General features: G+C 40.0%; 1 protein-coding gene across 1 annotated transcript; it reads left to right on the forward strand.

The window, feature by feature from the left end:
- The first annotated feature begins 729 nt into the window (after nucleotides 1–729).
- Nucleotides 730–21,688, forward strand: LOC139949813 (DNA replication licensing factor MCM3-like). The gene is made up of 19 exons (XM_071948352.1): nucleotides 730–897; nucleotides 1,814–1,926; nucleotides 2,841–3,049; nucleotides 3,809–3,939; nucleotides 4,597–4,755; nucleotides 5,098–5,177; nucleotides 6,216–6,455; nucleotides 7,569–7,625; nucleotides 9,166–9,337; nucleotides 10,291–10,425; nucleotides 10,870–10,959; nucleotides 11,371–11,455; nucleotides 12,381–12,504; nucleotides 13,385–13,535; nucleotides 15,003–15,143; nucleotides 16,000–16,085; nucleotides 17,219–17,328; nucleotides 18,460–18,529; nucleotides 19,127–21,688. Exons 1-19 carry the CDS (start codon nucleotides 829–831, stop codon nucleotides 19,323–19,325), a joined length of 2,421 nt encoding a protein of 806 aa, XP_071804453.1. The 5' UTR covers nucleotides 730–828; the 3' UTR covers nucleotides 19,326–21,688.
- Nucleotides 21,689–22,364: the final 676 nt, after the last annotated feature.

The raw sequence follows: 22,364 nt of genomic DNA on the forward strand, positions 1-22,364 counted from the left end.
TTGTCAATGTAAACATCGAACTTCAATTTAGCTTCTTCTAGATTGCTCTGATGAGATGAAGGTGCTTGTTCAATCTCAGCGTGATCGGAGACAAACGCAAGCTTTCAAAACGCTCATTATTGCTCCGAGATTACTGAAGCTTAACTCTGTTGAATCCCAGCACTCGGGAGATGAACAATATTCAAATCGCACCTTGATCTGAAAGTATGGGCAATTCATTGGCCTACTAGCTGATTGTCAACTCTGTGTATCTTCAACTTTTTGTTTTAAATAACAACGTTCTGGGGTCATTCTTCATGAGGAGATTTGATAAATATTTAGGCTTTTTAAGTTGGTACTATTTTTGCTTTAGAATGGGAAAGGGGCCTCGTCGTGGAAACTATTTTTGGTTAGCCAAAAATAATTCCAAACGGCTGATATGCCAAAAATTGAAAAGAAATCAGAAGTTTAGCTGTCTGCAAAATGGTATACCTTATTGGTTTTTAAGTTGCTGGGAAACTTTAAAAGAGATTTTGAGAACTTTCGAACAAATTATTATTCAGTATTCACAAGGCGGGAGTTTTAGAGTGAGCGCGAATGTGGCAGCGTCCTCTATTGGCAATAGTTATCAATGATAACACATCAGCGTCCCGAACCAAGACTAGAGTATTGATGCGCTATGTGTATGCGCACCGCAACACCTTCACTCACGTGTCTGATTCCGCGCGAATTTAGGACTGCTCTCCGTGTGCAAGAAATTTGCCGCGAAATATTTACAAAGCCTTCAAGCAGACGGGCCGAATTCACCCCCCAATTTTTTTGAGATTTTTTTCAGGAAAAACAGAAAATATGGACACAGATATTGACCAGCAACTGAGGGATTACCAAAGAGAGTATCTGGATTTCTTTGATGACAATGTAAGTACACTTTTTAAAGTATAAAGTACCTTCCTCATTTTGTTGTTGTCGTCTGTAAAATAAAAGTGTTGGGTATTTAAACATGGCGACAATGCAGTGACGGCGCTTTGTGTTTATTTTCATACCATGTCATTGTCAGCTTGCTGGTAAATTAAAAAACAGTGACAAAATGGTGCCAGGATTTGGATATCTTATCTTTTCTCTATTTTATTTTATTTCACAATTAATGAAAAAGTGGTGGCAGGATTCCTTTTTAAAAGTTTTAGTGTAGGCCAGGCCTAGGCCCTATCAAAAAGTTGGCTACATTTTGTGTGAAGTAACTTGTCCTTTCAGTTTCAAATTGAGTCGGTTCGAGTTGAGACAATTTGTTGCGAATGTGTGACGTTAAAATTCATATTGCATTCGCATTCGCGAAGTATGAACCGGCTTAATGCAGTCACTTCGCGAAAGTTTCAGCCTACAATAAACTGTCGCGGAATTTTCACAAGAATGTCAATTGAAAGGTGGCGGCTGTTTCCAACCACATCTCTGGGCGCAGCAATCGCGAACTGTTTTGAGTAGGGTATGAGAAGAATTGTTCAATGAATTAATCGTTAAAACTTTTACATTTTGCAAAAATTGATGAATTCTCCCCCTTGTTCAGAACCCATAATCCATGGGGTAAATAATCATTTTGTAAACAAATGATGGCTGCTTCTTTGTAAGACATTCCGACATATGAATCCTTGGTAACCATGGACCAGCACATGGAGTGTACCAGTGATACCTTGACCAGAACTTGACCAACAATGGCTGACTAAAGCCAGTTCCCCCACTCTGTTATTGCATTGTTATAATATCAATAATCTATGAACACTACTGAAACTTTTAAAGACTTATAAGCTTGAGATTAAAAGATGTTTTTTGTTTTGTGCAGGCCGATCAGGGTGTCTACAATCAAAAAGTGAGAGATATGATCACCAAAAATCGCACACGTCTGATTGTCAACATCAATGATCTACGCAGAAAAGCACCAAAAAGAGCACTAAGGTTTGTGAAAGGTCAAACCGTTGTTGTATACAGCCCTTACCCCTGTACAGTAGGCTCACTTTGCTCAGATGGTTGTATGGGGGTGAACCTAATCCCAAGGCTGATGCAGTTGTGTGATTTGGGTTGGGGGAGGGAGGAGGGGGGGGTTGAAGTTAACCCTAGGTTTGGATGGTGAGTAGGTGAAAAAGGGTGGTCAAACATCTGTGTATAGACAGGGTTTTCCTCATTTTCCTTTTAAAGACCCTGTTGGATGTGATTTAGGACACAATTTATCAGCAGCCAACATACAGCTAAGCACATGGATCCACAACAATATGTTGTTCTTGTTTATTGACTGAAATGTTCAGCCAATTGGCTTGCTTTGTACATTGGGAAAACTATCATAAGGCTGCAGTATAAAGGGTGTTGTTAAACAGCAGTTGGACAAAGTGTCTTGGCCGAGTGGATAAGAGCACCGTACTCAAGCTCTGGTGAATTTCTGTTCAGCAGAGTGTGGGTTCGAAGGCCTTGACACTTGTGTCCTTAAGCCATTGGTCCGGTGTGTTGTGTAACCTACTAAAATAACCCAGTGGATTCAATCGTAAAGAGAATGGGGTTCGCCCCCGTGTTCCTGGCTAGATTGGCAGCATATTGCGCCGTAGTACCTTGTAAACCATTACATGGTGCTGTAAAGCAATTGGTCTCATACTTACATGTAAGTCCATACATACCTTGCAGGAAATAAGTTGATATGCCCCTAGGGGCGTGATAAAGGGCTGTTTTTAAGAACCTAGCACACAGGTTGGTTTCAGGAGTACGACTGGCGTGGCCAGGGCTTCCTTTCACGTCTGAGTGGGTTATTGCTGCTTACTCATCACGTGGTGCAATCGCACATTACCACATATTATTAATGTATTTATTTGGTTTATGACCAGACTGTTAACCAGTGCCCACGAGGAGCTACTAGCTTGCCAGCAAGCCTTGAAGGAGTTCGTCATCTCGGCAGATACAGTTTATGGAAGGGAACAGGAGGAATTCTTTGTTGGCTTTGAGGGCAGCTTTGGATCTAAGCACCTGACTCCACGGTCATTGTCTGCTCGACACATTGGCAATTTAGTGTGTGTCGAGGGCATCGTCACAAAATGTAAGTTAGAATCAAAATGTGATGGAAGAATTTCAGTGTGGGTTCGAATCCCGGTCGTGACACTTGTGTCCTTGAGCAAGATACTTTTCTATAATTGCTTCTCTTCACCCAGGGGTATAAATGGGTACTTGTGAGGGTAGAGGTTGATATTGTGTATGAAAAGCCTTTGTAGTGCTACGGTTGCCCAGGTTGTATACTCCCAAGGGAGCTGAGAAAGATTAAAGGAATGTTGTTGACCCAATGACCAGGGCACTAATGTAAAGCGAATGTAAAGCGCATGCAGATGATTATTGTGAAATAAAAAGAACTTGTTATTATTAAAGACACTGGACACTATTGGTAATTGTCATAGACCAGTCTTCATAGTTGGTGTATCTCAACATATGCATAAAATAACAAACCTGTGAAAATTTGAGCTCAATCGGTCGTCGAAGTTGCGAGATATTAATGAAAGAAAAAACACCCTTGTCACACGAAGTTGTGTGCTTTCAGATGCTTGATTTCGAGACCTCAAGTTCTAAATCTGAGGTCTCGAAATCAAACTCGTCAAAAATTACTTCTTTCTCGAAAACTACGTCACTTCAGAGGGAGCCGTTTCTCACAATGATTTATACAACCAACCTCTTCACATTACTCAATACCAAGTAAGGTTTATGCTAATAGTTATTTTGAGTAATTACCAATAGTGTCCACTGCCCTTAATAATAATAGTAATCAATTTTTATATAGCGCTTATTATTATGATCGCTCTTTAAATAGGTTCCCTGGTGAGACCAAAGGTTGTTCGAAGTGTTCACTACTGCCCAGCAACCAAGAAGTCAATGGAGCGGAAATACACTGATCTCACATCACTAGATGCATTCCCTAGTAGTTCAGTCTACCCAACAAAGGTAACATCATCATTTAGAATTGTGTTTTTTACCCTGGAGCCTGGTTCATACTTCAGCGAATGTGAAGGCGATGCGAAATTGACATGAATTTGACGTCACAACTCTGTTTTCGCTGAGATATTCGCAAGAGAGTTGAGTACAACTCAACCCGTGCGAATTATTCGTTGCGAATTTGTGACATCAACATTTGTATCGTATTGGTAGGAAGTATGAACCGGGCTAAACACTAATGTGTATTAACCCTAGAGACCTTTCATTCATGCATATTCTCCTTATGCGCGGACATTGCTAAATCTTGTTACCTGCACCGCTATTTTCAGGTTATTTATAAAGAAATTTTATAAGAAACAGAATTAGATGGTTTTGTTTTCAGTTGTAGATTCTATGTTTTCATGGGCAACATTGGAACAAGTGTCAATTCAGTCCCGAACCTTTTCTTTGACTCTCTTGTTGGCTTAAGATTGCAACAATCTTTGCATTACTAGAGCAGATGTCTTACCACCAAACTGTCAACAAACTCTACCTGGCATGTATATACAAACATGGTGTTACCGCAAACCAAATATATATTGATACCTCACCATGCAATACCTCAAATCCCATTGTTGTATAATAAATGTTGTATTTTTCTGTTTGATTTAACGTTGATGCCATCAGGATGATCAGGACAATCCTCTTGAGACTGAGTATGGTTTGTCCACCTACAAGGACCATCAGACATTGACCATTCAAGAGATGCCTGAGAAAGCTCCAGCTGGTCAACTCCCTAGATCTGTAGACATCATCACAGACAATGATCTGGTCGACATTTGCAAGGTACCTATAATAATAATGAGAACAATAATAACAATATTAATAATCAATTTTTATATAGTGCTTTATCACAGCCTGATTGGCGTATTAAATGGCTTCTGAGATCAAAATCTAATTCTGAGGTCTCGAAATCAAATTCAAATATTTTAGTGGAAAATTACTTCTTTCTGTAAAACTAAGTACCTTCAGAGGGAGCTGTTTCTCACAATGTTTTATACTATCAACAGCTCCCATTGCTCGTTACCAAGTAAGCTTTTATGCTAAAAATTATTTTGAGTAATTACCAATAGTGTCGAGGCCTTTAAACCTTTTTGAAAATGTTCATTTATTTGTACTCTTCAAAAGCCTGGTGATAGAGTGCAGATCATTGGAACGCTTCGATGTCTGCCAAGCAAGAAGGGGAGTTATACGAGTGGCACATTCAGGTAATAATTATTTACAATATACTCTCACGCTCTAAAGGCCCGGTCACACAGGCCCCGATAACGAGAATGAAAACGAGAACGATAAAAATGCACGCTCGCGATTGGTTGAATTGCTCCACGCAGAATACGCCCACGCTCATTCAACCAATCGAGGGCGTGCATTTTTATCGCTATCGTTTTCATTCTCGTTATCGGGGCCTGTGTGACCGGGCCTTAATACCCCTTTCACACATAGCAGCCACTCTCTACTACCATGGAAAAGTGGCCCAGAGCATGGCCAATTGCGGGCCAATCGTGGGATGATCTCCAGGGGCGTGGTTTGGTCGAAGCGGGAGCTCCTAGGTTGTGAAGCTTTATTTTCTTAGCGTAGCAGGGTCGTAGCCAACAATAAGCAGGGTAAAGTCACAGTGGGATCGCCATTATCGAACAAGCAGCCTGGTGAGATCTCTTTGGTCGCAATAAAAACTCAGCCCCGTCAGCAACCCTTCCGAAGTAGAAACAACTGCGTGACCAATGTCTTGTAAACAGTAGCAGCGAGTCAGTAACACTTTTGATGTAGAAGCAGTACACTTGTGTAGAATCTTTAAATTGTCAAATTGCTTGATTTTGACAGTGATTGTGCCCCAACTTTATAAAAAAATTTAGACCGGGGGATCAGCGCTGCCTTAGTAAGGTTTAAGAGCTGTGTGAACGGGTTAAAACCAAATATATTAAAAGTTATCACACAAGCGCGAGTGTTTTAACGCTATTTTGCGACGAAACGCACAAAGTTTAGAATGTATTTTTTTGCATGGTCCGCATACGGAACGTGACTTATTGACACTCGCAATACGCACTGTGCAATAAAAACAGAGGAAGTAGTATATATGTTTTTAAACCACCCTCCAGTTCCGAGCATCTGATTGGTGGATTAGTGCGTACTGGAAGATTAAGTATAATAAGGTTGCTCTGCTTGGCCCCACGCCTATCCATACAAATCAAGCAATATGTGATATTGGGTTTCAGAATGATTCAATATTTACTTGTTTTTTTCAACAGAACCATCATGTTGGCCAACAATATCTCCCTCCTGAGTAAAGAGATCCAGCCATCGTTTTCTGCTGATGATGTGATGAAGATAAGAAAGTTCGGCCGCAACAAGAAACAAGATGTGTTTGAGATACTGTCGCATTCTCTGGCACCCTCTATCCATGGTCATGAGTACATTAAGAAAGCTGTGCTATGCATGCTGCTGGGAGGTGTGGAAAAGGTTCTTGAGAATGGCACCCGACTAAGAGGGTAAGAATAGATAACCTAACTTGACTTAAATTCACTTAATTGCATTTATAAACACAATAACACTGTTTCAAAACGCTGTACAGTAAAAAAAAAACAATTAAAATGCGGGATAAAAACATCAGCAAAAATAGTAATGGATCGGTCTATTAGGTTAGGTTATGGTTTTAGAATGTAATTTTTGCACTGACCGTATGCGGAGCGTGACGCATTGACACTCACAATAAGCAGAGTGGAATATAAAAACTTGGAGTAGGTTATGGCTTACTATCACTCTTCGGTTCGAGCATCTGATTGGAAGATTAGCGCGTACTGGAAATTAGTTCTGCGCCAAGTTGTATTATTATACACTACCAGAACAGTTATATGGTTTAAAACAAATTGTAGTTAACTCATCAGGGGTCGATGTCAAAAAGAGTTTGGTAGGAGATATAAAAAACTCATGGCAAGTCCTAAGTTAGGATGAGTAACTCATCCTAACTTAGTCCTAACTCTTTGTGAAATCCACAATGTGGTTGTTGTGTTGAAGCAAACGTTGGAGGGCCCTGTTGGAAATGGGACGCAGAAGCGCTATATTTTCCATATTCCACTCGAGCTTGTGTGATAAATTATAGGGTGCTTCCCTGGGTCGACCCCGCAGTGCTCACTCGGGTGAGCCCCCGACAAGAGCTAATCGAACGATCACACTCGCCCTCTCGTGGTGACGGCATGCACCTCAGGTCACCCCCAAGTGAGCCACTCCACAAGCAGGGCACTGGGGGCTGACCCGGGTGAGCCCCGTCAAAGCTATTAGAACGTACCCGGGGCAGGCCGGGGTCGACCCAGGGAAGCTAATCGAACACACCCGTTATAACAAACTGTAGATGCAGTCGCCCATTTTATTAATGGATGGCCTGTTAATCTATCAGACAGTAGAATTGTTTGGTGTACAGGGAGTTGAGATGGTTTAAGGAATGATTTAAGGCCCAGTGACCAGGGGTAATAATGCTGGAAACGCTTTGAGAAGCCCTCGGTGTGAAAAGCGCTTTATAAAAACTGGTTGTTATTATTATTATTATATCTTGAGTTGTAAATTTCATTCCCTGAATAATTTGATATTGTATTTCTTGTTTGCAGTGACATCAACGTGTTGCTTATCGGTGATCCATCTACAGCCAAATCACAAATGCTCAGGTAAGTGTGGACAATTTTATATCATCCGGGCAAAATACCTAATGCACTGTCTTGAAAGCAAAGTTAACTTTAAAATTACGAAGGAATTACAACTGGAAATTGCTGTACACCTAGAAGCCTTTGTAATGCATCATAGCATTATAGAGATCAAAATCAAATTTGGGCCCCTTAAACAGACCCCGGGCCCCTTAAACAGACCCCGGGCCCCACGCCGTGTAGGCTTTCCAAAGCCAATCACATCCACCTGCTGTTCATGCAGGAATTGGCTGCTTAGTTTCGAATGTTTCTGATTAAATACAAGGTTTAAACACCTAGTCTGTAACACTTACCAGTTTAACTTCTTAAAATCTGCCAGTGAGTGAGTTGCTAATAATAATAACAACCAGTTTTTATATAGCGCTTTTCACACACAAAGGGCTTCTCAAAGCGCTTCCAACATCATTACTAAGCTTGGGCGGTCCCTTCGGTTACCCGGTTCTACCCGGTTCCAAATTGAAAACCGGACTTGCGGTTCCACTCTTCTGTGGAACCGGGTACCCGCTTTTGTCGGTTCCGATTTTAAAAGACCGAGTCCCAATTATAAAAGGCTCTGTGAAGCCGATCCTGCGACGAACCGGCTCTAGAAATTGAGGCTTGATGTTGAAAGCGGTGACCGCAGATACAGTGTGCAAAGGCTTCAAGCCGACATGAGTATCAACTATCACATGTGGCTGCTGCATACACAGTGCACACACAGGCATCTTCTACAACCACCACATGTATGCATGTACATGTCATGCATATACATGTACATGTATAGACAGCACGTTGTGATTGGCTGCCGATATATCCATATTCATAAAAGCTTGCCCCATGCACAAAACACACAGTGCTGTATGTATGTATGTACAGGCATGTACAGGCATAGTACACTTGTATGTACTACGGATGTACTGCACTACGGACGTACTGCTACACAACGATCGTACTGCCGGCTAAATCAAAGACTTGTTTAAATGCAGGGAAAATAGGTGCTCGGTGGCACGATGTCTGATCATTGGGGTGGGTATTCTGGTATTTTCTTTAAAAATAGATCGGCTCCAATTGTGTGTGTGTGAGCTCGGAACCGATGTCTGATTAACTTGGTTATTTTCAGTTAAAATAGATCGGCTCAATTGTGTGTGTGTGAGCTCGGGACGGGCGGCTTATGTTTTATATTGAATTGGAACCGGGTATGTCTCAGAACCGAGCTTTTTTTCGGAACCGGAACCGAGCCCCAAATTTCTGGAACCGCCCAAGCTTAATCATTACCCCTGGTCACTGGGCCTTAAATCATTCCTTAAACCATCTCAGCTCCCTGGGGAGTATATAGCCTGTGCGCAATGTATGCGTTACTCGGATAAACCAATCACAAGAACCATCTCTGCCCTCACAGGTACCCATTTTACCCCTGGGTGGAGAGAAGCAATTGTAGTTAAGTGTCTTGCTCAGGGACACAAGTGTTTGTCCTGAAATGGTGTTTTGTAATGTTTGAATATGGCGTTTGTGGTCATTTCGTTAGGTATGTACTTCACACTGCTCCACGTGCAATCACAACCACAGGCCGTGGATCATCTGGTGTTGGTCTGACTGCAGCGGTTACCACTGATCAGGAAACCGGTGAACGTCGGTTAGAGGCTGGTGCTATGGTGCTAGCAGATAGAGGAGTTGTTTGTATTGACGAATTTGATAAGGTGCTTATATATGTTTTGGTTAATTATCTTATTATTTTATGTAATGTGAGAAGAATTTTAGGTGGGAAACATCAAATCTTTGGACTAAAATTTTAATATTTTTTGATAAATTTGTACTCATTTTATTGCAATATGGAAAGGTTTGTGGTGACACCATGTAATAACTATCTCTAAATGAGTCGGGGTGGTTCTGAACAGAACCGTTGGTTTCCCTTTTTCCAGAAGACGATCAGAGCATACTGAATGAAACGTCCAGTTAAAACCAATGATTCTTTTCAGAACCACCCAACTCATTAAGAGATAGTTTTACATGGTGTTACCGCAAACCTTTCTGTATCGTATTTCCACCATTGCATGAATTACATGTATGTTTGTAGTTTTTATTCCAAAACCAGCATGCTGTGTACTCATTAATGTGATTAACCCTCACACTGCAAATTCATGAATTTATGCAAATGAGGCTAACTTATTCTTTTTTTCATTTATAAAAATCATTTAATATCAGTTAGTATTCAAAAGAGAATTTTAAGGCAATGGACACTATTGGTAATTTCACAAAATAATTATTAGCATATAAACTTATTTGGTAACAAGCAATGGAGAGCTGTTGATAGTATAACACATTGTGAGAAACGGCTCCCTCTGAGGTAACATAGTTTTTGGGGAAAGAAGTATTTTCTCACTCAAATAATAAAAGACTTCAGCTGATGCCTTTTATTATGCATCTGAAAGCACACAAAGTAATGCAACAAGGTTGTTTTTTCTTTCATTATTCACTTGCATCGTTGACCAATTGAGCCAAAATTTTCACAGATTTGTTATTTTATGCATATGTTGAGATACACCAAGTGAGAAGACTAGTCTTTGACAATTACCAAAGGTGTCCAGTGTCTTTCAGGAAGCTGTTGGTCTGAAAGTTTGTATTAATTCAATCAATTGCTATTTTCTGGTAGATGAGTGATCAGGATCGGACTGCTATCCATGAGGTGATGGAACAGGGACGGGTTACCATTGCAAAAGCTGGTATCCATGCTCAGCTGAATGCTCGCTGTAGTGTACTGGCAGCTGCCAACCCGGTATATGGAAGGGTATGTCGTATATCATTATCTGATTGAACAAGTATATCTTTGTAGAATGAGATATAAAGAAGTGCTCCTATATGATTTGAGGCATTGTATGGTGAAGTATCAATATATTTGGTAACACCATGTGTGTATCTACATGCCAGGTAGAGTTTGTTCCTTAGAGGACAGTCTTTATTCTACTACCGCAGAGTAGATTTATCGGATTGTTATGTACTAATTTTCTGGTTTATTTCTTGTTTTGTTTTGTTAAGCAAATGCAGTGGCATCTCTAAATTTATCATTTTGGCTTCTTTTTTCTTTGTTTTTTTTTTTGAGGGGAGGGGAGGGTAATGTCGTTTCATACTACTGCTTCACCATGTATGATGGTAGATATGTCATAGAAAACACTGCTTATCACCAAAGTTATACCTTTTTCATTGGATATCTCTTGATTGCTTCTTTGTTTAGTATGATGAGTACAAAACTCCAATGGAGAACATCGGACTTCAGGATTCTTTACTCTCACGTTTTGATCTCATCTTTATTGTCCTTGATACGGTAAGAAAGATTGTCAACTTGTTTGTCTGTATCTGGCTGTAAGCATGTTGTTTCACATAACTTTTTCTTTTCTTCTGTTATGGTTTTGCTCGTTTTTACCGTGCCTTATTGTCTTCTCACTTTGATATTATTTATTGAGTTCTGTAATTGTGATTGTACTGTCCTACATTCTGGTTGGCAGTTATGTTTACACGTGAACGCTGTGTCGTCTGAAAATGCCTCTTCACTAACTTCACTGAATAACGCACGGACATAGCCCACCAATATGGAACATCCATAGATTGTTCTACATGTATTTGACGTCAGGTGAATTGGGTCAATAGATAGCCAGTTTGATCAAACTTGTAAATGTATTTTGACTTATGGTTAGACTACATTAATAATGAAGTAAGAATTGTCCAATGTTTACAGATGGATCCAGACCATGACCGCAAGATTTCAGATCACGTTCTGCGAATGCATCGCTACCGTACTCCAGGAGAGCAAGATGGGGATGGTAAGCCAGCAAACACCATCAAGCCCTGTTCACACTGTATCTCTTATCCCCAGGGAATAAAACTTCAGGAGGCCCCAGGACTTTTTTTTACCCCACAGTTACCCCGGCACACTTTCACACTGTATCCCTATTACACAGGGCTCCGGTTGCATGTTTCAAGAATAGCACGGGGTTTTACTGCTTAGAGGCTGGTTAAGCGATCATAGTGTGAATCCGTAATTCCCAGGGGTAACCCAGGGGAATAGAGTAGAGTGAAAAGGCTTCATATTCATTTACCAAATGTGACCCGCTACATGAAAATGAGTCAGATGTTGACAATTTCAAGGATTGAGTTATATGCATGGCTGGAAAGAACACGCCTACAGTAGTAATTTGGTATATGTCTTAGCTTTGGGGTGTATCGCGTTGCTGAGTTACCTCTGTTTGAAATTAGCCAATACATCCTTTTTTCTGAAAAACGAATTACAAGTAAACTGATGATTTAAACTTCAATTTCGCACAAAAGGATACAAATTAGACATAAGTATGATCACAAAATTGTTGTATTCATAGCTTTATTGCCTAAAAGTAAGTGATCTAAGGTTAACCATGCAAATACAGATCTTAAAAAATAAAAAATAAAAACTGGCCATTACTTAATAATGCATTGGGCGACATCTGACTCATTTTCACGTAGCGGGTCACAAATACAGTTTATAGCAAGAAGACGTGGAAAACTTCTTTGACAAAACACATATGTTTTTTTTATTTAATTTCAATTTTTAATCTGTGACCCAACAAATTGATTCTTTGTACAAGTACAAGTTAGTTGATTATTTCCTGGTCAAACCTTATTTACACAGATTGATTGTACAGTTTTTCTTTATATTTCAATGTTTTAATTTGTGTGAGTAAATATTGATGTAGAATATTGTTTGTTTTGCAGCATTGCCGCTTGGTAGCTCAGTTGACTTCCTAGCAACACGGGACCCTCTTATAGAAGAGAAGGATGATGTAGAACTGGCCATATATGATAAACATGATAACCTTCTCCATGGCAACAGAAAAAGGTACATACTTAGTTTCAAAGTGTCCTGAAAGAAATATTACCTTAAGCCCCTTTGTGGCATGTCATGGCCGGGCGGTTAAGAGCGCTGGATTTGAACTCCACTGTTTCTGGTTAGCATAGTGTGGGTTCGAGTCCAGGTCATGACACCTGTTTTCTTTAAAGACACTGGACACTATTGGTAATTGTTAAAGACGAGTCTTCTCACTTGGTGTATCTCAACATATGCATAGAATAACAAACCTGTGAAAATTTGAGCTCATTTGGTTGTCGAAGTTGCGAGATAATAATGAAAGAAAGAACACCCTTGTCACTAGAAGTTGTGTGCTTTCAGATGTTTGATTTCGAGACTTCTAATTCTGAGGTCTCTAAATTAAGCTCGTGGAAAATTACCTCTTTCTCGAAAACTACGTTACTTCAGAGGGAGTCGTTTCTCACACTGTTTTATACCATCAACCTCTCCCCATTACTTGTTACCAAGTACGGTTTTATGGTAATAATTATTTTGAGTAATTATCACTGCCTTTTACTTAAGTTAACCATGATGCTTCATCCTTTGGATGGGACGTAAAGCCGTCCTGTGGTTTGTGTATCGCTCGTAAAAGAACCCAGTGCGCTTATCAAAAATAGAAAGGGTGCGCCCTAGTGTTCCTGGTTTGATTGGCAGCATATTGCGCCACAGCACCTTGTAAACCATAAAACATGGTGGTAAGGAGTAGGTCTCATAATTCCAATGTAGTCCCTCATACCTTCCAGGAAAATGTTAAAGTGCCTTGAGCGTCACTGAGTGATGGATATGCGCGCTTTATAAGAAGCCATTATTATTATTTACAATAGATTTACACCTGATTTTATAAGTACACCCTTATAAACATTTTTCACAGAGAGAAGTTTGTGAGCAGGGAGTTTATGCGTAAATACATCCACATTGCCAAGATGATTAAACCTGTCCTAACGAGGGAGGCGGCTGACTGTATTGCTGATGAGTATTCTAAACTACGCAGTCAGGAGCAAGCAGCTAATAATGTAGCAAGGGTAAGTTTAGTTGCTGCAGTCTAGAAAAGAATAATATTATTTATGGTTTTTACCCATACACCGATGTGTGTAAGCACTGTATACTTGGTACTTTTCTGAGTTCTGTGAAAACAAAATCACAGGCATATTTCCCTAGGTGGGATTGGAAGCCACCACCTTTGCAATTCTATTTCAGTGTCTTACCAACTAGACCACCGAGGTTGCCCGGCAGCCAGAGGCAGTTCGAATCCTATGTTTTGGCAGCGGTAATGGATGTTAAATTTGCATCAGGATTATTAATTTTGGTTTTTACCCATTCACTAAAGTTTTGTATTTGGTGCAGTCTAGGAAGAGGCATATATCACATGACTCGGGGAAAGTACTGAGTATACAGTGCTAACACACATCGGTGTATGGGTAAAAAAAAACAAAATTAATATTCTTTATCCCCGATGCAAAGTTAACATCTACTATAAATATAGATAAACAGTCAAATTTGCGGGTACAACCATGTGTAAAACTCTCTTGTGTGTGTGTGTTGGCTCTGAGAAGAGCTGGTGTGGTCTCGACGTTTCAAGCGGTATACTCTGCTAGTCTTCAGGAGAAACATGGTTGCATCCGCACGTTTACTGTTGATTTATAGTTTCTACCTATTTATCCACACCATGCAAAGCTTTGAACATACTTGGTGTAGTCTGTTTGATTTACTGTGAATTGGGCATTCTTTAAAAAGATTGGCTTTTCAATTTTTTAGAGTCTGTTATTTATATTTAAGTTTGTCAGTAGTGAGAGCAGGAGTTTTGAGCTGGCTAGGAGGGAGTGGCAAAGTTTCCCCCTTGCGTTTAATACAAAATTAGCAGACCTGGTACTTCATGGAGGCAACGGAATCGATTGCCACGCCCCCAGGTCATTGCCTTCTTGGTGCCCTTGAAATGCTCCAGTAGAAATTTGCAATTTCCTCATAGGGCGCCCTTTACCAAGGAGAAAATGCCTTGGTGCCCTTGCCCTTTCAAAAACCAAGCATACAGGCCTGAATGAGCATAGGACGAGTACAGCATTTCCTCGATCCCATAACCACATCCCATCTCTGCTAGAGTCACCACTGGAGTCCTACCGCACCCTAACCGGGTGGAGTTTTATGGTGTGTCATGGTCTAGTGGTTAAGAGCACTGGATTCAAGCTCTGGTGTTTCTGATCGGCAGAGTGTGAGTTTGAATCCCATTCGTGAGCAAGCAGTTAATCATGATTGCTTCGTAAAGTTGGGAGGTTTTGCTTTCTGCCTTCGACCAGCCCGGCTCCTGAGGGATGATACCCAAGCCTACATTGGTATGGACTGTAAAGGGGGTAACCCAATTCCAGAAAAATATTTGATTTGTAGCCCTCACCTTGAAGTAGCCTTCAGGCCTTTGTGTCTCTGGCGTACAAAAATATTTAAAAAATTAAAAAGGTTTAATAATTTAGTTTTATTTTGTGACCGTTGTTTGACAGACTCAGCCCGTTACTGCTCGATCCTTGGAGACGTTGATTCGTTTAGCGACGGCTCATGCCAAGGCACGCCTGTGTAAGACAGTGGAACTACAAGATGCAGCAGCAGCAATTGAGCTTATACAGTTTGCCATCTTTAAGAAGGTACAAATTCGTTTATCCCCAAGGACAAGAGACCCTTCCCATAAAATATGTTAGTTGCACAGGAACATTTGGGTTGGCAAAATGAGGGAACGTCGTGCTGTTTGTACACGGCTACTGGCTGCGTGACACAGACGCGATTGTGCATCTGCTTAGTGCACAACTCTATGGCTTTTGCCAACCAATAGGGTCTGTACGCATGTGTAAATGTTATTAGCATATTTCATGGGAAGGGTCCATTAGCTTGGTTGACAGCCAGGGCCAAGTTTCATAGCGCTGCTTGACAGCCCATTATGTGCTTACTGTGCAATTTCCATTTCATAGCGATGCTTATTTTCCACTGAAGTCATGTACCAGATCCTGCACCAGATCCTGCTGCATATTATCTCAAGCTAACCTTTTCATCAGTGCAAAGACAAATACATCTGCCAACTATCATTAAACAAATTGACTTCTCTACATTGATTGTAGGGTAAAGGTACATGTCATTTTTACTGCTTTTTATCGTAATTTTGATTTTGATACAGAACATTTGTATGTGTTGCTTCTCAAACATGAATAGTACATGTAAGTGTTGCCTCCGAAATACCATATGATGTTCCCCCACACTTTAACGCTTACATTTTAATTACCTCTCCTGAACTGTATTTAACATTCCTTTCCACATGAGTTCAAATTTTCACATTTATTTTAGATCCAAGATGATTTTAGTTGCTATAACTCTGACAATTCTGCCAAATTCATAAAAAGTCAAGTTAAGAAAACAGTTGTGTCAACTTGTTAGAGCTGTAATTTTGTGTGTATAAAGGAAAGTCCCTTTTTTATTTATTTTTGTTGAATGTTTTGTTTATCTTTAAAGGTTCTTGAGAAAGAGAAGAAGAAAAGAAAGAGTGACAATGATGAAGAAATGGAGGAGGATGAGGGGCAGGAAGCAATGAACAAAACGTGAGTAACTTGGGGGGTTTATCTTCATGCTTACAACCAGGGCTCATCTAATCACAACAAAAGTATGCTTACCAGTAGAGGATTAAAAGGTCAAGGTTATAAGGTCAAGGTTATAAGTGTAAGGTAATAAGTTTAAAGGAACACGTTGCCTTGGATCGGTCGAGTTGGTCTTTGAAAAGCGTTTGTAACCGTTTTTTATAAAATGCATATGGGTAGAAAGATGTTGTAAAAGTAGAATACAATGATCCACACAAACATGCCTCGAAATTGCGTGGTTTTCCGTTTACCTCGTCGACTAACACGTCGGCCATTTATGGGGGTCAAAATTTTGACTCCCATAAATGGCCGACCGTGTTAGTTCGCACAGTAGAAGGAAAACCACGCAATTTCGAGGCAAACTTGTGTGGATCATTGTATTCTACTTTTAAAACATCTTTCTACCCATATGCATTTTATAAAAAACGGTTACAAACGCTTTTGTTTTGACCAACTCGTCCGATCCAAGGCAACGTGTTCCTTTAAGGTCTTCTGCTTAACTTTGCTTTGCATCACAAACTTAAGCACTATTTGCCTCAAAATTGCATGATTTTCCTTGCGAACTAACATGGTCAGCCATTTTGACTTCACAAATTGGAGTGCCGTTTTAGTTCACAATGTATAAGAAACCCATGCAATGTCGAGGTACATTTGTGTGGATCATTATATTTATACTTTTAAAACATCTTTCTACCCATGCATTTTATAACAAATGGTTTTCAAATGCTTTTCATAGACCAACTTGCCCGATCCAAGGCAACATGTCTATTTAAATGATATGACAGGAATGAGTTTGTTCAGACTTTTGGTTGAATTCAGACTTTTTATGTTTGCCTGGTGAAAAAAATCAGACAATATTTTTTTCCACAAATAAAGAAATCCTGCTCATTGGTCTACTTCTCTAGTGCTTTGGATACTCTTTCCAAAAGCTCCTTGGAATCTATAACCCCAGGGGTTACCAAAAGGTATAAATGCCACCATTTCAACAAACCTTTGAATTTGTATCCAAGTTTCAGACTTTTTCGTTAGTAATGACTCTCACCCGTGATATGAGTAATAGCAGTCACGAACATGAATCTTTGGTGTTGACTTTACAGAAAGAAGAAGAGAAGTAAGAAGCAGAAAGGTGATCAACCCAAGCAGGGAGAAGAAGGATTTGATCCGTATGACTTTGATAGCTATGAAGAGGATGAGGACGACACAGAAGGTAATTACAAACTCAATGGTTGAAGTGTTGTTTGAAGCAGTAGTAGTAGTAGGTTGTATTCGACGATGACGTCCTTGTGCATTCAGTGTGTTCGCATGTGACTATACAGTCCAACTCGAGAACGGCACAGCCGCCCACAGTTGGGGCATGGATATTGTCCAGGTACAGCTGGCACAGCTGCAGCCTTTCTCCTCTCTCGGGCGGTGATCAGGCCAGCTCTTCTCTGCACCTCGAAGATGACAAGGGCCTGGCGTGTGAGGGTGCGCCAATTTGTGCAATCTTGAGCACACTGTTCCAATTGGGAGGGATACCAGCATGTGTGATGTTGTCTTTCACGCTGTCCTTGTACCTCTTGCGAGGTCTTCCTCTTTTTATCCTAGCATGTTGTGGATAAATAGGAAGAAACTATAAATAAATAAGTAGCAAACTTGACGTATACAACCATGTGTAAATCTATTATGTGGGAATGTTGGCTCTTAGAAGAGCCGGTTTGGCCTTGACGCTTGCAACAGTATACTATGTTAACACGTAGTGTGAAGTGGTTTGTATGACAATTTAGTCGGAAAGAGATTTACACATGGTTTTACCGGCAAGTTTACTATTTATTTTGAGTTTCTTCCTACCAATAGGTCAAGATAGTCAGTTCAGGTGCATTGAACTTCGCCAAATATGAAAGCCCATTTGTACTTGGAGCATTCTCTATGTAATAGATTCATAATCAAAGTGCCTTTGAACATACTTATGGATACAGGGGTCGATTTCACAAAGAGTTCGGACTAGGACTAGGACTTAGGACTAGTCCTAGGAGATATAAAAACATAATACAAGCCCATAGTTAGGACGAGTAACTCGTCGAGTAACTCTTCCTAACTCGATATAAGACTAGTTTTAACTCTTTGAAATACACAGCTGGCGTTATATAAATTATTTTGATTGATTGATTGATTGATTGATTGATTGATTGATTGATTGATTGATTGATTGATTGATTGATTGATTGATTGATTGATTGATTGATTGATTGATTGAACATTAGACTCCATGTACTGTGATGGATTGTAGTGGTCGTAATGTTCATGTAATGGTTAGCTGCGAGGTTTCTTAGACCAGCTTTGTCTGCTTAATTTTCAGTTACATTGAAGTCACCAGGTGGCGCCCAAGGAGCAGCCGAGAGTAAACCAGTGGAGTTAACCCCAGACAGGTGAGAATTAGGCCAGCCTTGAACACGCTGATCCCTCCACTCCCCTAAATGCTAACAACTGGAGTTTTATATACAGGGCCCAAATTATCATGCTTACTGTAGCAGACAAATTTGCGAAGGTGTAAGCGTATTTCACAGATTGGCAAGAATATAAGGCGGCCATTTTGCACATTTACTATGGATTTGTAATGTGACATTCATTTTCGTGCAGTATGTGAGTAAGCATCGAAAGGTAAGCATGCCTTTTCGTGTGCTTAGGGTTAACGTCAAAGGGCTGTTTTTGCAGCAAATTTTTCGATGGAGTTGAACACGGTTCAACTGTTTCAAATTTGCGACATCAATTCAATTCAAAAATACATTTATTTCATACTCTTATAAAAGAATAACGACAGTTAAATGTATTACAGATTTAGTAAGCATTTTGGTAAGCATGAGCTTGTAAAAACATGAAAATTCGCATTGCTTTCGTTGGAAGTATGAAACAGGCTTTACTGGACGCTCTTAAGAATGAAGCAATTCATCTTCTGCATAATCAAATAAATGACACTCTCCTTGTGCAGTTATTTCATAGATGTATTTTTGTTTTGATATCTACAGACTGAAGCAATTCCGTGCCACCATTGCCAAGTTGTTTGCCTCTCAGGCAGAGTCTATACCCCTAGCAGAGATCAAGAAGGCCCTAGCTAAGGACTACCCAGAGGAGTTGTTCCCTCAGGCTGAGCTGGCTGCTGCCATCAACGCTATGCAGGATGCTAACCAGATTATGTTCTCATCGGGAATGGTCTATCTTATCTAATTCAAAAGAATGTTGAAATGAATGAAATCTCTTTCAATCCCGAAGTAAACTGAAGGAACATTTTTAACAGCCGTTTTAGACAGGTGAACCAGAGTCAAGCCTAACCAAATAGATTAGAAGCGACTTTAGGTCAAGCCAAATACCTTTTGCTTTCAGACAGGCGACTTAACACAACATTCAAATTGGTTTAGCTCATGACAAGATCAACGTCTGAAACCAAGGGGCTCCAGTGTTGTTCTGAACTTTTCATGTACTAAATTTAGTATTTGGTTCGGTGCGACTCTGGAGCGCCTGTCTGAAACGGATGTAAGTACCCCACTACATTTTAAAGTGCATGATGGGAGGTAGTATACCATTCATCTTATATACTGCCCTCTATTGACAAGTTATAGTGTATAGAGCCACTCATGTACTAAACGTTATTTGGACTGAAAGTAACCCAAAGTGTTCTAAAACAAGTCATGTAGTCATTTTCTTTTTCCTTTGAGTCTCAATCTAATGAACCCATAACGGTGCTTGTCAAGTCAACCAGTGTTCTTGCTATAAAAATGTTTTAAGCCGAGTCCAAGTTCAAATCTTTGTTCTTGCAGTTTCATCCTGAGACAAGATAGTTAACTTTGCTTGTCTTGATTGAATGTAAATACTGTAGATAATTAATTAGATTTCCTGGAAATCATAAGCACAGAGAGATTGTGCTGAGAGTATAGGGTTGTGCATTAGCCATTTTGAGATATGGTGGACACAATACTATAACACTGAGGTTTGGGCAAATCTGTCTGTACACTCGAACAAAAGAGTGAACTCTTTTGGTGGCCACCTTATCTCAAAAAGGCTATAGCAGGTTCATACTTCCTGCGAGTGTGATACGAATGTTGGCGTCACAAATTCGCAAGAAATAACTTTGAGTTGGGCTCAACTCAACTTGCAAATATCGCAGTGAAAACAGAGTTGTGAGGCCGGAAGAAGCATTCGCAGGAGGTATGAACCGGGCTTTTTACATTCATTTTCTAGCGAATTTTGTGACTTCCATTTTTTTAACGGAATCAATTCTGGAGATTTCTACCCAAATTGAGAATCGGAATTATGGTGCAGAATACCAGAGACTATTTGTAATAATAATAATAATAATAATAATGAACAGGCTGGTAATGTCTGTACTGTTCACTTTATAGATTATATATAGAAGCTATACATATTCTTGATGGTCACAACCCCATAGTGTGGCGTGCATTAATGTTTTCAGCATACACAATAAAATATGTATTATAAATTGTAGGGAATTATAATAATGTTTTTAGGGGGTGAAGATAATACACTTTCTCGACCAGTAAAAGGGGACATCATATCCATCAAAAAGATTCCTAAATGGGAGTGGACACTATTGCTAATTACTGAAAATAATTATTAGCATACACCTTATTTGGTATAACGGGTAATGGGGAGCTGTTGACTCCCCTTGAAGTAATGTAGTTTTTGAGTAAGAAGTATTTTTCCACTAAAATATTTGGCTAGGAAATGAACCGCTTTGCTGAAAGTGAAACTTGTTCCTTCCCCACAAAATACTGATAATATGACATCATGGTAGAACCTCCACTATCTGTTTCGCAAGTCACTGCGTGAAGTTGGCACAAATTCCTTCTCCTTAAACAGTAAACAAAGCGAAGCTTGGTCATTGACATCCAAAGCTCCGGGCCCAATTTCATAGAGCTGCTTAAGTACCAGTCACAAGCAATGTATAGCTGTTTTCGCGCTTAACCAAATTTCGCGCTTAAGCAGATCTATGAAATTGGCCCCTGTTGTGAAAAGAAATGAACAAAATTGTTGGTGAATGTCTAGCACAATATAGCGCATACTACAACTGTTGACAAATAGAGGGTGAAACTGCTCGCATTTGGACCTGTGGGTTTATGATTTCATTTTATGTGGTTTTCAACTGAATATGGTGTTTTCATGACCTTTCCACAGCTGCACCTAACATTTTGGTTGTTATGAGGAGTGCTTAATCAACCATTTTATGAAGGGGCAGCTGGTCGGATGTCTAATCCCAATATAACAGTGTCTTCAATAGGAGCAGTGACAAAATTCCATTGGAGATACGAAATATGCTGAAATCAAGTGAATTATTTTCCACGAATTTGATTTAGAGACCTCAGAATTGGATATTGAGGTCCCGAAATCTAGCATCCAAAGGCACACAACTCCGTGTGACAAGGGTGTTTTTTCTTTCATTATTATTTTGCAACTTTGATGACCAATCGAGTTCAAATAAAAATAATAATGAAATTTATACTGCGCATAATTAATGTACGTATGTATCTTTTAAGTGAATTAAAAATAAACTCTGATGTTTGATATTGACATAACTATTTTGCTGTTTTCATGTTTCTGGGAAGCCAATGCGTTAACTCATGTAAAAGCAACTTGTGAGGTCAGATTATTGAATTATTGTTTTACCATTGATTGTGACCCCATAGTATTGTCGCAAAAGAAAACAGTACCAAATCAGTTCCAACTGGAGCTCACTGTGACAATATCAATGTGTTGGATGCAACAACTTTGCAGTGTGTTTGGTACCAAACTTTTTCACTGAGCCTAGACAACTACATGTAGTGGGACTATAGTGTCCAAGTTGCAACTATTGGATGCTTAGTCGAGTCGTGGCAACTTGCTGATGCAAATTAAATGTTAGGGGGAGGGGGGGGGGGTGGGGGCAATTGGCACCTTATCATTGCATCAGTGAATGTGTGATAATGAAGGAGGTTTTCAGGAAAATGCCCCCGAGGGAGGAGGTCAAAAACGCAAGGGCGCAGATGACCCCGGATCCATTCCGCTAAAGACTTTGAAGCACAACGAAACTGGAACTGATGAACGGTTTATGAGGCTTGAAGACAACTTGGGAAAGACAAAATACAAAGTCCCCAGTGAAGCCGGACCAATACAATGGACCCTAGATAACGTAACCCTCCCCCCCCCCCCTCCCCGCATGGGGTATGTTATCGCAACTAAATTGACCCCAGCAGCTATTGTCCTCTGCAACAG

Source organism: Asterias amurensis, chromosome 17 (genome assembly GCF_032118995.1).
Source record: "Asterias amurensis chromosome 17, ASM3211899v1".
NCBI lineage: Eukaryota > Metazoa > Echinodermata > Asteroidea > Forcipulatida > Asteriidae > Asterias > Asterias amurensis.